The 14,111-nt window shown below is 49.9% G+C and overlaps 1 protein-coding gene across 1 annotated transcript; it reads left to right on the top strand.

Annotated features, from left to right (window-relative positions):
* The first annotated feature begins 8,773 nt into the window (after positions 1 to 8,773).
* Positions 8,774 to 14,003, top strand: LOC114199572 (beta-1,4-galactosyltransferase 3-like). The gene is made up of 6 exons (XM_088027816.1): positions 8,774 to 9,054; positions 10,301 to 10,536; positions 12,192 to 12,379; positions 12,928 to 13,050; positions 13,202 to 13,303; positions 13,384 to 14,003. The coding sequence occupies exons 1-6, from the start codon at positions 8,775 to 8,777 to the stop codon at positions 13,523 to 13,525; spliced, it is 1,071 nt and encodes a 356-aa protein (XP_087883942.1). The 5' UTR covers position 8,774; the 3' UTR covers positions 13,526 to 14,003.
* The last annotated feature ends 108 nt before the right edge of the window (positions 14,004 to 14,111 follow it).

Here is a 14,111-nt window from a genome sequence, read left to right as displayed (position 1 = left end):
CGTGCGCGGAGCTGACAGGAGCGGTTTGCACTTCACGCGCGCGCCAGGCTCGGGGAGTGACCCGGGTGAACAGTTGCGCACCGGTGTGGCTCAGTGACAAGTGTGCACACCTCCAGCCTTGTGGGGTTGAAGACAGAGCTCGGGATGGAGGGCAGGTGAGACCCATGAGATGGAAGGTTCCCAGGGTTGGGGTGCATTCTCCCAGGAGTCAGCCAGAGCCCTGCTCCCCTCATTCGCTTTCCAGCCCCCAAATTGCCTTCTCTCCTGCGTGTTATATTCCGAGGTTCTCTTGTCTCTACGCCTGTGAGGCCCTTGATAGGGAGGATTGAGAGTGAAGGGTGATGGGGGACGTTTGAGCGTCTGCAGCTGTCAAGAGGGTTGAACCCGGGTCATCGGGCTCGTACGTTAGTGATGTCCTGAGTCTTCCTGTGTTCCAGGTCCTGCCCTGGGGGACATAGGAGTGTCAGGCGTGGCTGGGGAGATAAGGATGATGAAGCTTGACGTGGAGGGACCAGATGTCCGGGGCTGCAGGGGCCCAGACGTTACAAGTCCTGCGAGCCAGGACGTGGGGGAAAGAGCAGCGCTTACTGAGCAATTGGATGTACTCTGCATTTCCAGGCAACCTGTCAAATTCCTCCTCTGTAAAGTGGGGGTAATAACAGAATTTGCCTCATAGACTGTGAAGATAAATGAGGTAATATGGAAAGTGTTTGTTCACCAAGCAGTAAACTTTCATTATTTTCATCCCATTTAGTTTTCATAACCAGGGATGCCTTTCCTTTCGTGACCAGGCCTAATTTTTCTTTGAAAGCGAGGAGTGGGGTGAGAGTTGCCAAACCTCAGGCAACCTACTGATAGTCTGTAAGTCAGTTCTCAGTTTGGGGGTGGTTTTGTACCTCAGAGAACATTTGGCACTCTGTGGAGACATTTTTGGTTGTCACAACAAGGAAGCAGGGGAAGGGTGTGACTGGTGTTTGGTAGGTAGAGGCCAAGGATGCTGCCAAACATAATGTGTACAGGATGGCCTCTCATTGTAAAGAATTACCCTGTTCAAAACAACAGTGCCAAAGCTGAGGAACCCTGGCCTAAGTGGTATTCTGCTGTGAGGTACATTGGTTTTCTCACCCAAAAACTGGTGTACAAATTCATGTGTTTCTGTGTTGGTTTTAGTCTCCTACTTTGCAAGTTGCTTTCACTAAATATTTGAGCAGATCTCAACACCGCCCACATACTTTCAGCTGAGAAATTGATAAAAAGGTTCACCTCAAACTGGACATCATTGACAAAAGGAGGATGTGAAAGCCAGCCTGCCAGTTGACTCCCTGTGCCACTTGCTTAGTTGTGTGACCTTGAGTAAGTGATGAAAACTTTCTGTGCTTGAGTGTCCTCATCTCTCCAGTGGGGATGATAATAGCATTGTTGGGTTAAAGAATTAAATGAGTTAACCTATGTAAAGCATTAAGACCAGTGCTCGGGGCTTAGTAAATGCTTGGGGCTGGGGTGTTCTGGTTCCTTAGGTCACTTGCCTGGGGCAGCAGTAATTGGTAGTGTTGAGAACTGGACCAGTCCCTCTAGTCCTCAGTGGCCACATTCACCACCAAGCTGGCACGGTTTGGGCAGAAGTTCCTTATGGATACTTTGCAAAAAATTTATGTTTTGTTTGTTGCAACATATTAATATTCCAGTGGAAAAGACTGTAAGTTGGTGTCGGGGGCTTCTGGAGAGGGCAGAAGACTAGCTTCTCATCACTTGCAGGGTAAGGTTGAGTCCCTCAACCTGGTGTTTGCAACCAAGCGCCTGATGACTTTTCAGCCTCCTGAGCCTCTGGCAGGTCCCACACAATTGCCAGTGAAGTAACTTAGTTCTGTCAGGTGTTTGCACATCCCGTCCTCTCTTTCTGCAGACTCTCCCTCCGTCACCCCTCCTCACCACACCGATTCCTATGTCTCATCCAGGTAGCCATGTGGATGTACTTCCTCTAGGAAGCCTACAGGACCTGTCCTCCCTTGCACTGCATTAATGAGCCACTTCTGGGCTCCCACAGCCCCTGGTCCCTCACTTTGTCAGAGGCCCTGTCACCTGAGCTGCCCCTAGCTTACCCCTCCTTTCTTGTCTCCTACTCTTCTTTGCACCCCAGTGAGCACGGAGCCTAGGCAGGAAGCTTGCCATGTGGTGTGGTGGTTAAGGACAGAAGCAGCCTGGTTCAGATCCTGGGATTACCATCCTGGTTGTGTAACTGTGGACAACTGACATTTTCTCACCTGTAAGATAGAAATAATAATAGTACAGCCCCCATATGATGAGAGCAGTGGTTCTCAATCTGGGATGGTTTTGACCCCCAGAGGACATTTGGCAGAGACATTTTCGGTTGTCAAAACTGGGGTAGGGCGAGACTGGCATCCAGCAGTGTTATAAACCTCTAACACACAGGACAGCCCCTCTAGCAAAGAACTAACATGCCCAAAATGTCAGTAGTGCTGAGGCTGAGAAGAGAGAACACTTGATGAGTGCTTATAACAGCTCTTGGGCCATAATAAGTGCTCTGAAGATGTGAGGTACCATTACCACCTCTACGGAGGCACACCAAGCTCTCGGATGCCTCCATCTCTCTTTGCCTAGCATGCCTTTCCCTCCCTTGTCATGGGGGTTGAATGCATACTTATCCTTCAGGATCTGCCCAGAATGCTACCTCTTTGGGGAAACCTTCCCTGAGCTCTACCACCATATCTCCGAAGACACCCCCAACCAGACAATGGGTTAGAGTTCAAGTAAGGTCAGGACTCCCTTTGTGGATTATATTAGTTTATAAAACCTAAAAGCTTAATGTTGATTTAGATTAGGGGAAATTATTAAGAAATGTTTTTAAATATGATTTGCTGTGGGGGCAGCTGGCTGGCTCAGTCTCAGAAGAGCATGTGACTTTTGATCTTGGGGTTATAGGTTTGAGCCCCATGTTTGATGTAGAGATTACGTAAAAAAAGAAAAAATCTTTTGTTTTGTCACCATACAATACATCATTAGTTTTTGATGGAGTGATCCATGATTCATTGTTTGCATATAACACCCAGTGCTCCATGCAGTACGTGTCCTCCTTAATACCCATCACTGGGCTAACCCGTCCCCCACCCCCTAAAACCCTCAGTTTCTCAGAGTCCATAGTCTCTCATGGTTTGTCTCCCCCTCCAGTTCCCCCCCTTCATTTTTCCCTTCCTTCTCCTAATGTCCTCCTTGCTATTCCTTATGTTCCACAAATAAGTGAAACCATATGATAATTGACTTTCTCTGCTTGACTTATTTCACTTAGCATAATCTCCATGTTGATGTAAAAGTTGGGTATTCATCCTTTCTGAAGGCTGAGTAATATTCCATTGTATACATGGACCACATCTTCTTTATCCATTTGTCTGTTGAAGGGCATCTTGGCTCTTTCCACAGTTTGGCTATTGCGGACATTGCTGCTATGAACATTGGGGTGCATATGGCCCTTCTTTTCACTACATCTGTGTCTTTGGGGTAAATACCCAGTAGTGCAATTGCTGGGTCATAGGGTAGCTCTATTTTTAATTTTTTGAGGAACCTCCACACTTTTCCAAAGTGGCTGTACCAACTTGCATTCCCACCAACAGTGTAAGAGGGTTCCCCTTTCTCCCCAACCTCTCCAACATTTGTTGTTTCTTGCCTTATCAATTTTTGCCATTCTAACTGGTGTAAGGTGGTATCTCGTTGTGGTTTTGATTTGAATTTCCCTGATGGTTAAGATTTGCTGTGGGAAGAATAGGAACTAGCAAGGGCACCTGGGTGGCTCAGTCATTAAGCGTCTGCCTTCGGCTCAGGTCATGATCCCAGGGTCCTGGGATCGAGTCCTGCATTGGGCTCCCTGCTCTGCGGGGAGCCTGCTTCTCCCTCTCCCACTCCCCCTGCTTGTGTTCCTGCTCTCGCTGTCTCTCTCTCTCTCTGTCAAATAAATAAATAAAATCTTTGAAAAAAGAAAAGAATAGGAACTAGCAAAATTGTCTGAATCATCAGGAGAATTAAGAAAAAAGTTATGTGCTGTACACACGGGACCCACATCTAATAAGTAAAGACTCAAAAGTGTGAATGTAAGAGGGGAGAAAAAGATATACCAGGAAAACAGCACAAAGAAATCTAAGTTCAGCTACAACCACCAAACGGATTTTCGAGTCAAAAAGCACTATGAGTAATAAAGAGTGTCATCACAAATGAAGAAGGAATCACCAGGATGACAAAACAATTCTAAACTTGGATGTACCTAACAACACAATCTCCAAAGAAATAAAGCCAAATTGAGCAGGATGAGGAGAAAAATGGACACATTCTAGAAGCACTGTGACATTTTAGTATATCTTTCTCATCAAGCAGACAAGAAACTAAAGCTATGGAAAATTTCAACAAGACCCCTGACAAGCTTGAAGTAATGGTCTGAAGAGCTGATGATGTGAGAATACAGGTTTTTTTTCCAGGCACATAGGAGATAAGTACAGATGTCCTAAGTGTGGCTCTTCAGTATGGTGCCCACCAGCTGTGTGTGGGTAACAAACTGTGTCTAGTCTGAATAGAGCCGTGTGGTAAACATAAAATACCAGATTAGAAGACTTTATGTGAAAAAAGAATGTAAAATAATCTCTCAAGTAATTTTTTACCTTGACTACATGTCGAAATCATAATATTTTTGCTATATTGGGTTAAGTGTAATGTTAAAATTAATTGCACCTGTTTATTTTTACTTTATAAACATGACTAATAGAAATGTAAAATTATGTCTGTGACTTGCATTATACTGGACAGCCCGGCTTCGGAGCATGAGAACGTCTGAGCAAATTTGAGGGTCATCCTGCCCCACTCCCCAGGACAACGGGACCTTAACCAAGAAGCTTAGTACATGTACTTCTGATCCAATGGGTGAATTTTCCCATTCGCTTTTATGATTTAGGAAATTATTAAAACAATTTTTCATACATCTTGGAACCAGTTAAGACAGAAAGGGTCTGAGTGTGTATGTATATATTTGTGTATTATACTAATTCTAAAACACTTTTGTTTGGGAGGCCCCAAAAACATAGTGAAAAATTTTGTATCCTCATCTTAAATTGGCATCTGACAATTTTTTTTAAAGATTTTATTTATTTATTTGAGAGAGAGAGAGAATGAGAGATAGCACGAGACGGAAGAGGGTCAGAGGGAGAAGAAGACTCCCCGCTGAGCAGGGAGCCTGATGTGGGACTTGATCCCGGGACTCCAGGATCATGACCTGAGCCGAAGGCAGTCGCTCAACCAACTGAGTCACCCAGGCGCCCCTGGCATCTGACAATTTCCAACATTAAAGGTTTTTGTTTTGTTACTCAGAGGTGAAAAATATTATATGTTTTCCAAGGTGACATGAGATGAGAATTGGCTGTTTAATGGAATAAATATTTTATGACATGACTCAAATAGGCTTTAAGTACCTAAGAGAAAAATGCATATCAATTCTAATGGGAACCATTAATTTTTACTGGATGTTTTATTCAGTATAACTTGAAAAAATTTCCCCTGAAAACATTTCAGTTGAATGTTTAAAAAAGAATTAGTTCTACTAAACTGTCATGCTTTGGTTCTTTTTTTTTCTTTTTTTTTTTAAAGATTTTATTTATTTATTTGACAGAGAGATGGCAAGAGAGGGAACACAAGCAGGAAGACTGTGAGAGGGAGAAGCAGGCTTCCTGCTTAACAGGGAGCCTGATACAGGGCTCGATCCCAGGACCCTGGGATCGTGACCTGAGCCAAAGGCAGACGCTTAATGGCTGAGCCACCCAGGCGCCCCAGCTTTGGTTGTTCTGAATACAGAACATCCCAACATGAACCAAGTGTCACCTAAATGACCAGAATAGAAATACACTTCCATGCGGGGAGTTGTGTGTATACATCCCACTTGGAAGACCTCTGCTAGATAAAACAGGTTCTATATACCGGGAACCTGCCAGGAGGGAGGGACCATGTCCTAGGGAGATCCAGGGAGTCCAGACTCCGGGGAGACTCTGGGTATCCCAGATCATAGTAGGCTCTTAAGGGTTATACACGCACCACACAGCAGCCGAACAAAGCTTGTTTTCCCCAAATGAAAATATAACTTAATAAATGAGACCTGGATACATGTCACTTGGGAAATGTGGGTGTACTAACTTGAATCATGTCTTATGCATGGGAGTTGCTGTGAGTGTAAGACGTCAGATTTTTTTCTTGAAATCTTATGTAACTTTGGGAAACAATACACAGTTGATTTATCATACCTGGTTTACCTTTCAACAGTGGTGAACTGGACTCTTCTATTTTTTGAGGAAGTAACAGGAACACTTATACGCCAACACCTACAGTCACATGATTATGCTGCCAATTTTTTTTTTTAATCATTGTTCGTAATTCAATTTTCTCCCCCAGGAGGCCAAATGATGGTAGCACTATGTCTTAAGTCATAACCCCTGTATTTGCAATAGGGATTAATTATAAAATGAGGAGTCAGAAGATAATCGCTTGTTGCTGTCCACAAAATCCTGTCACGTTTCCTGTGGAGTCGGAGGGGTCCTTTTTACTCGGCTCTCTGGAGATAGACCACACTTTCAATAGCAGACTTTCCTGTCCTGCAGGAGGAGGAGGAAGTCTGGAGATGTGGGCCTGGGTGTCCTAACACTGGGTGATGTGTGTCCAACACACTCCCTTTGTTGGTGGCCCCACGGAAACCACCAGATGCAGCTGACTCCTGCGTGAAGAATCATGCTCCTGAGCACACATACACCGTGGAAGACTCCTTGCTCCTCCAACCTCGCCCACCCCCTGCCTGGGAAGGGGGAAAAGAGTCACCATCGAGGCTCTTTTGGCCCCCCCAACTGTTGACAGAGCAGCTGGGGATGTGCAAGAAGGAGGCGACACTGGCCAGTGTGGCTGGACTCAGGCACGGTCCACACCCGAAGCATTCACCGCTGGGAAATAGGGATTAGTATGAGCCCTGCTGTTTTCAGTGAATACATTCAGAAATTGCTGGGTCAACTCTACCAGCATGATTCAAAGACTGGTTTTGGTCCCAAAGGGCAGCACCAAGTCCAACTGAGGTCCCTGAGGCATACTTGACAATCAGTTGTCTTCTGTGTGTGGACGGGGTGCATTTCCCCCATATGTGGGGGTTTCTTCTCATTTTGATTCAAGGAGGGGGCATCTGCCTTTGGAGTGCCACTCAAAAGTCTTGCTTGGTATTCTATGAAACAGCACTCCTCTGTATGCTGTCTTTCCAGCTGAAAAGCTAAGAGGAATTCTGCCAGCAGGTAGTTCTCCCTTATTCCTGCCCCACAACAGAGAATTTGCTACTGACACTGGATTCTTGTTTCCATGCATCAAAATTGAAGGATTTTCTGTCCCCGATCACATTCTATCTTGTACCACATTTGAGATTCAGTACGGAGCCTGCTTCTGTGATGAGATAATCTGGTTCATCTAAAAATACGCTCACCAATTTAGTGAGAAGGACACCAACGTTGTGTATGACTGTTCAGTGCCCTTTGACTCCCCCTGCCCACCTGAGGGCCTTTGCACCTGCTGTTCCCTCTGCCCAGCCTCCGTCCATTTCTTTACTCTCCATCCATTTCCTCCTCCACCCCTTTTGATGTATAGGTTTTTATTGCTCTCTGAAATGACCTGTTTTCCTGTCTGTCTTTCCCACCAGAATGTGGGTTTCCCGGGGGTAGAGGTTTTTGTTAATTTTGCTTGTGGCGGCTTTGTTGATTCCCACAATAATACTGGCACAGAAGTGATGCTTAGTAACTAGAGATGAATAAATGCTCAGCCCTCGTGTCAGGTGATGCTGGGGACCCAGGGCTGAACTGGGTCGAGGCCTGCCCCACTCCCAGGCTGGTGCAGGAAGGAGATCTGGACACGGATCATTCCTGATCTGGTGGCCAGAGCAGTGACAGCTGACATACGGGACGAGGAGGGCTGAGGCAGGGAGGGGAGGTTGTGGAGAAGGCTCCCAGGCGAGGAGAACTTGCGGTGGCTGAGGACGAGCAGGGGTGCACCAGGTGGTGAATCATTCATTCACTCACTCATTCATTATTCATTTCCTGGGCCCTCCTGCCCTAGGAAATGCCAAGGACCCAGAGATGAGTCAGTCCTGAACCCTGTTCTCTGCAAGCTCCTACTCTGATGGGGGCGGTTGACAGGATGGTCACAGTCCAGGATGATCAAACTGTGGCGGAGGTACATACAGAGGCTGCATAAGCCTCTAGGGGCTACTTGGCGCCCGTTGGGAAGGGAAGGGCACCCAGAACAAACAGGAGTCAGGTACGTCCCTTTCATACAGGACGCTGGAGCTACAAGCAGACTGGGCACAGTCTGGAGTACTCTGGAGCCGGGTTGCATTGCACACTGTGTGTCCTAGTGCAGCAACCTAGTGAGCTCGACCCCACTGTAGTCCCCATTATAGATGAGGACATTGAGCCTTAGAGAGATTGAGTTGCTCACCCAGGGAAGGAACCAGCTAGGGTCCACTGTGACCATGGGGTTCGGAGGGGACCAGCTGGAAGAGATGAGGCTGGAGATGTGCCCAAGGCAGGTTCTTCCTGCAGGTGGCGCAGCTTGAGTGGCCTCGCCATTCTCTCACTCTGCCCCACTCTCCAGTGTGCAGAGCCAGTCATGGAGGGGTGGGTGCAGGCCCCTGCAACTGAGCTACATGGGGCAAAAGTGAGGGGTTTGCAAAACGGGAAGAATGACCTTCTGCTTCTTTTCCCAGAATGGAACAGCAGAGGGGGCTCCTGTTACTATTTCTGGGGGCACAGCTGCTGCTTATGGGGGCATTCCTCCACCAGAACCACAACCGCCACAGCCTCGCCTCCTTCTTGCACATCCTGATACGGGACAGGCCAATGGTGGGAGAAGAGTTGCCCTTTTTGGTCTCAGTCTCCTCTGCAGGGACCTCTTCCCAGGATGTGTATGCCAACCTCAGCCAGACCCACCCTGTGGACGTTAGTGAAGAGCACCTGCCCAGCTGCCCCCTCATCTCACCCTACATCAGTAAGCTTGTGGGGGCGTCCTACACCCCCCAACCCTGTGTCAGGCTTTGGGGAGCTAGCAGGACTCCCTGGGGAGGGGGGGCAGATCCTGGAAGCAGAAGGCATGGGCCTGGTGGCTGGGGGTGATGGAGAGCATGTGCTGGTCATCTGTGGCTGCATCATAATGAACTACCCCAGAAATTAGTGTTTCTAAACAGTCATCAGCTCTCAATGTGTGTCCGGGTCGGGAGTTTGGGGAAGGGTCCCGCTGGGCAGTCGTGGTCCAGGTTTTTCATGCAGTTGCAGTGAGATGTGGCTGGAGCTAAAACAGCAGTGGGTAGAAGCACCCCGTTCTCTCCCCGCAATCTCAGAGGGTCCGAGTAGCCCCTCCAGCGGCTCGTTTGGGCTTCCTTACTGCATGGCGGCCTGAGCACTTACATGGCAACCGCAGGCTTCAGGAGCAAGTGTTCACATAAACCAGGCAGAAGCCATGATCTAGTCTCAAAAGCCATGTAGTGTCATTTCTGACATACCCCACTCGTTGAAACTGTCATAAAAGCCCACCCAATTTTAAGGGGCGGGGACATAGACTCACCTCTCCTTGGGAGGAGCATCAAAGTCACATTGTAAGAAGGGCATGTTGGGTCAGAGATACTGTGGTGGTGTCTTTGGAAAAAAATGCGGTCTGCCACGGAGAGGGGGAGGAGCCACAGCTGGGGCTGGGTGGGTGGGTGGTGGAGCCCTCAGTGAGAGGAACTGGAAGGAGCAGTCTGAGGTGTAGGGAGAGCGGGTGGCCTGAGAATCACCCCAGAAGAGACACCCTTAAAACAACAGGAAGTTTTCTCCCACAGTTCTGGAAGCCAGAAGTCCAAAATCAGGGTGTCGGCAGGGTTGGTTCCTTCCAGATGCCCTGAGAGAGAAACCGTCCTATACCGCTCTCCTAGCTTCTGGTGGTTGCTGGCAATCCTTGGCTTTCCTTGGCTTGTAGGCACGTCACGTTGATTTCTGCCTCCACGGCCGCCTTGTCTCTGGGTCTTCACATGATCTTCTTATGAGGACACCAGTAATTGCATTTAGGGCCCACCCTCATCCAATACTTCTACATTCTCACCATCTACATCTGTGTAGACCCTATTTCCAAATAAGGTCACATGCTGAAGTGCTAGTGGATGTGGTTTGGGGAGGTGGACATGATTGAACCCAGTACAGCTGGGTTGTGGGTTTTCTGGGGCAGATCCCTGACCATCCCCGGCATCTGCCTCTCTCAGATGGCCCCTTGAAGGTGATGATCCCAGAGAACTTGACGATGGAGCAGGTGCTGGAAAAGAACCCGCTGGTGGAGCTGGGAGGCCAGTACTGGCCGCCTGACTGCTGGACACGGCACCACACGGCAGTTGTGGTGCCCTGCTATGGGCAAGACCAGCACCTGCGGCACTTGCTCTTCCACCTGCACCCCTTCCTGCAGCGCCAGCAACTGCACCATGCCATCTACGTGGTGAACCAGGTGCAGCCGGAATGGCAGGGCCAGAGGCAAGAAGACAGAGGGGTCTGAGCATGGCTGTGGAGAGTTAAGACTGAAGACGTCAGTCTCTGAGCTGACAGCATTTGGGCCAGAGAGCATCCAGGGGGTGGGAGGGCTGGGTTTATGAGGCAAGAAGAACTTGAACTGGGGGGAAATTAGAGCTGGGGCTGTAGGTTGGGTCTAGACTGGCTGAGTCTGGGATCGGCTCAAATGGCTGTCTGGAAGACTCAGTCCCACTGAGTCTAGGCCTCCCTGAGACCAGGGCTGACCAGGTTGGGCAATGAAGCTAAGCAGTAATTTAAAGCACTGGGTTTGGAGTCCTTTGGAGGCTTGTTTGAATCTCAGCGTTGCCCATTACTACCTGTGTGGTCAGAGTGTGGGACTGATCATCCATCCATCCATCCATCCATCCATCCATCCATCCATCCCATTGTCACTCAGTATAACTATGTATAAACTTGGGGAACTCTGTGCCACTCTTTCCTCATTCATGAGGCAGGGATAATAATAACCCCTCCATCACTGGGTTGTAGGAAGCATTCATTGAGTTAATGACTAAAGCAATGAGGTCAAGGCCTGGCACATGGTAGATACTCAGTAAGTGATAGTGCTAATGATGATGGTGATGATGGTTTTGCTGGTGATGATTAAGATCCTGCTGGTGCCGGGGGTGAGGATGGTGATAGTGGTGAGGATGATGTTGACAGCAGTGATGGAGGCGAGGTGGTGAGGATGATGGTGGTGAGGGTCATGTTGACAGCAGGGATGGAGGTGAGGTGGTGAGGATGATGGTGGTGAGGGTGATGTTGACGACAGGGATGGAGGCGAGGTGGTGAGGATGATGGTGGTGAGGGTGATGTTGACAGCAGGGATGGAGGCGAGGTGGTGAGGATGATGGTGGTGAGGGTGATGTTGACGGCAGGGATGGAGGCGAGGTGGTGAGGATGATGGTGGTGAGGGTGATGTTGACGGCAGGGATGGAGGCGAGGTGGTGAGGATGATGGTGGTGAGGGTGATGTTGACGGCAGGGATGGAGGCGAGGTGGTGAGGATGATGGTGGTGCGGGTGATGTTGACGGCAGGGATGGAGGCGAGGTGATTGCGTTGATGGCATCAGAGATGGTGAAGAGGATGGTGTTGGTGCTCATGCTGGCGGTGAACATGATAGCAAGTGATGATGGTAACGATTAAGGTGGTGATGATGAAGGAGAACATGATGATGATGAAGGAAGAGGAGAGGGAGAGGCAAACCCTGTCATGGTTTCTGGGCATCAGACCCAGTCTTTGGTAGGAGCAGAAACAGATGTAGGTGCTCCCTCCTCACCCTAACCCCTGCCTCCCTCAGATGGTCTCTTGAAGGGGATGATCCTTGAGAACCTTGAAAATGGCCATGGACGGAGCTGGGGGGCTGACGACACTGACTGCCTAGGATGGGGGTGGGAATCCAGGAAAAGTTTTCCAGGGGAGGTAACCTTTGAACTGTGCCCTCATGGACACAGTTGTGGGGTTTCCAGCTCCAGTGAGAATAGGGTCTAGGCCGGAGAATGGCACTTGAAAAGGGGAGAGGATGGGCCTGGCAGGTGGGGAAATGCTCCTGCCTGCTGGGGAGGGAGCATCGAGCATCTCTGTCCATCCCAGGTGCACAACACCGCCTTCAACCGGGGCAAACTGCACAATGTGGGGTTCTGGGAGGCCATGCAGGAGGAGGAATGGGACTGTGTCTTTTTCCACGATGTGAACCTCCTCCCAGAGGATGACCGCAACCTCTACATCTGCGACATCTTTCCTGCTCATGTGTCTGTGGCCATTGACAAGTTCAACTACAAGTAGGTGGAACGAGGGGGCCTCCTGGGGGGGATGGTTGGCCAGGCCCTGTGCTTTCCTGGACCTCGCCCTTCCCATCGTTAGGGTCCAGGCCCTGATCCCTGGGACCGAGGCAGAGAGGGATGTTGGGGCCCAGGGAAAAGCCTTGTAGACAGGGAAGAACCTTTTGGATGCAGGTGTTGGGGGGGGTGGTCAGTGATAGAAAGGGTCATGATGGAGGTCAGAGAAGGGAATGTATGAAAGGATGGGCTGACTAGGGGGTAGGAGAGGGTTATCCCAGGAGTCTGGGGAGAAAGGGCCATTAAGGGGTCACAAGGTGGGCCTGTCAGATGATTTAGGGGAGGGGATATCCCAGGTCAAGTGAGGGCCCATCTCAAAGGGCAGAGGAAGGGTTACTCCAAGATCAGGGAAGGGGACACCTGAGGGGTCAGGGGAGAGGTTAGTTATCACAGGGGTGAGTGGGGTAGGGCAAACCCAGAAATAATGCTTGGGGATCCTGGCCAGAGCCCCTGTTGCCTGAAATTCCTTGTTTCCAACTCTGCCTCTCCAGGCTACCCTACCATGGCTACCTTGGGGGGGTGTTTGCCCTGCGCCCCATTCACTACCTGAGGATAAACGGCTTCCCCAACTCGTACTGGGCCTGGGATCGTGAGGACCATGACATCGCTGCCGGGTGGGGGGCCCTGCTTGAGGAGCCTAGCACGGGGCTGCGGGCCCCTCCATGGTGTGGGGGACATAGGCCGCCATGGCCTTTAGGGCTGGGTGTGGTATAGGGACCCTGTCAGAGGCAGGCATCTGGCCTCCCTGCCCTCTCCCCGTGTAAGGCTGCAACTGAGCGGGATGCTCCTCTCCCGACCCCATCTGCTCTTTGGCCGCTACCACATGCTGGAGGGGCAGGACCCCAGCCACCAGCAGAGCCCCCACAGGTAAGTTGGGGTTGGAGGCAGGATGTCCCATCTTGGGCGGTGCCTTAGTCCTGGGCTCACGTGGCTGCCCCTCCCCCCAGCCCTGGCCTTCTGGCCTCAATCCGCCGCAGATGGCAGCAGGATGGCATAAACTCACTGGGCTACAGGCTGCTGTCCAAGGAGCTGCAGCCCCTCTACACCAACCTCACCGTGGACATCAACTTCCCAGCTTCCCAGCCCTAGGAGCCCCCGTGCCAAGCTGAGGGGGAGCTGGAGGCTGGAACAGAATCTCTTAAGACCTGGGCTGCAGGGCAGCCCTCCCAACTGGTTGCCTATTAAAGGAGTTTATTTTACTCACTTCTCCTCTCTGCCAACCTTCATCCCCACCCTTTCATTTCCAGGCATTGATTCAGAGCCCCACTCAAATTCCCTGGTTCTCTCCATGTGGTTCCAAGTGCTGACCACTCACCTACCAATTTACTTCTCATGAAAACTTGTGGGGTAGGCACTGTTAGCATCATCCTTTAAAAACCCAGGACAGAAGAGGGCGCCTGGGTGGCTCAGACGGTGAAGCGTCTGCCTTCGGCTCAGGTCACGATCCCAGGGTCCTGGGATCGAGTCCTGCATGCTTCTCCCTCTGCTTCTCTCTCTCTCTCTCCCTCTATCTCTCATGAGTAAATAAATAAAGTCTTAAAAAAAATAAAAATCAAAACCCAGGACAGAGGAGTTAAAAGCTTGTGTGTCCGATGTAGGATCAAATTTGGGTACCTGGCTCCTGGGCCAGTGCCCCGCAGGGGTATGCAGTCCTGCTGCTGTCTTGTAGCAAAGA

Source organism: Eumetopias jubatus, unplaced genomic scaffold (assembly GCF_037043125.1).
Source record: "Eumetopias jubatus isolate StellerSeaLion01/CBP00866 unplaced genomic scaffold, mEumJub1_p1.0 scaffold_10, whole genome shotgun sequence".
NCBI lineage: Eukaryota > Metazoa > Chordata > Mammalia > Carnivora > Otariidae > Eumetopias > Eumetopias jubatus.
This window is presented reverse-complemented; position numbering and strand designations above follow the sequence as displayed.

Excerpts from the sequence above, each read along its gene's own strand:
- LOC114199572 (XM_088027816.1), top strand. The coding sequence starts at position 8,775 with ATGGAACAGCAGAGGGGGCTCCTGTTACTATTTCTGGGGGCACAGCTG. Across the intron at positions 13,051-13,201 it reads GACCATGACATCGCTGCCGG|GCTGCAACTGAGCGGGATGC; the intron begins GTGGGGGGCCCT and ends TCCCCGTGTAAG. Across the intron at positions 13,304-13,383 it reads CACCAGCAGAGCCCCCACAG|CCCTGGCCTTCTGGCCTCAA; the intron begins GTAAGTTGGGGT and ends CCCTCCCCCCAG.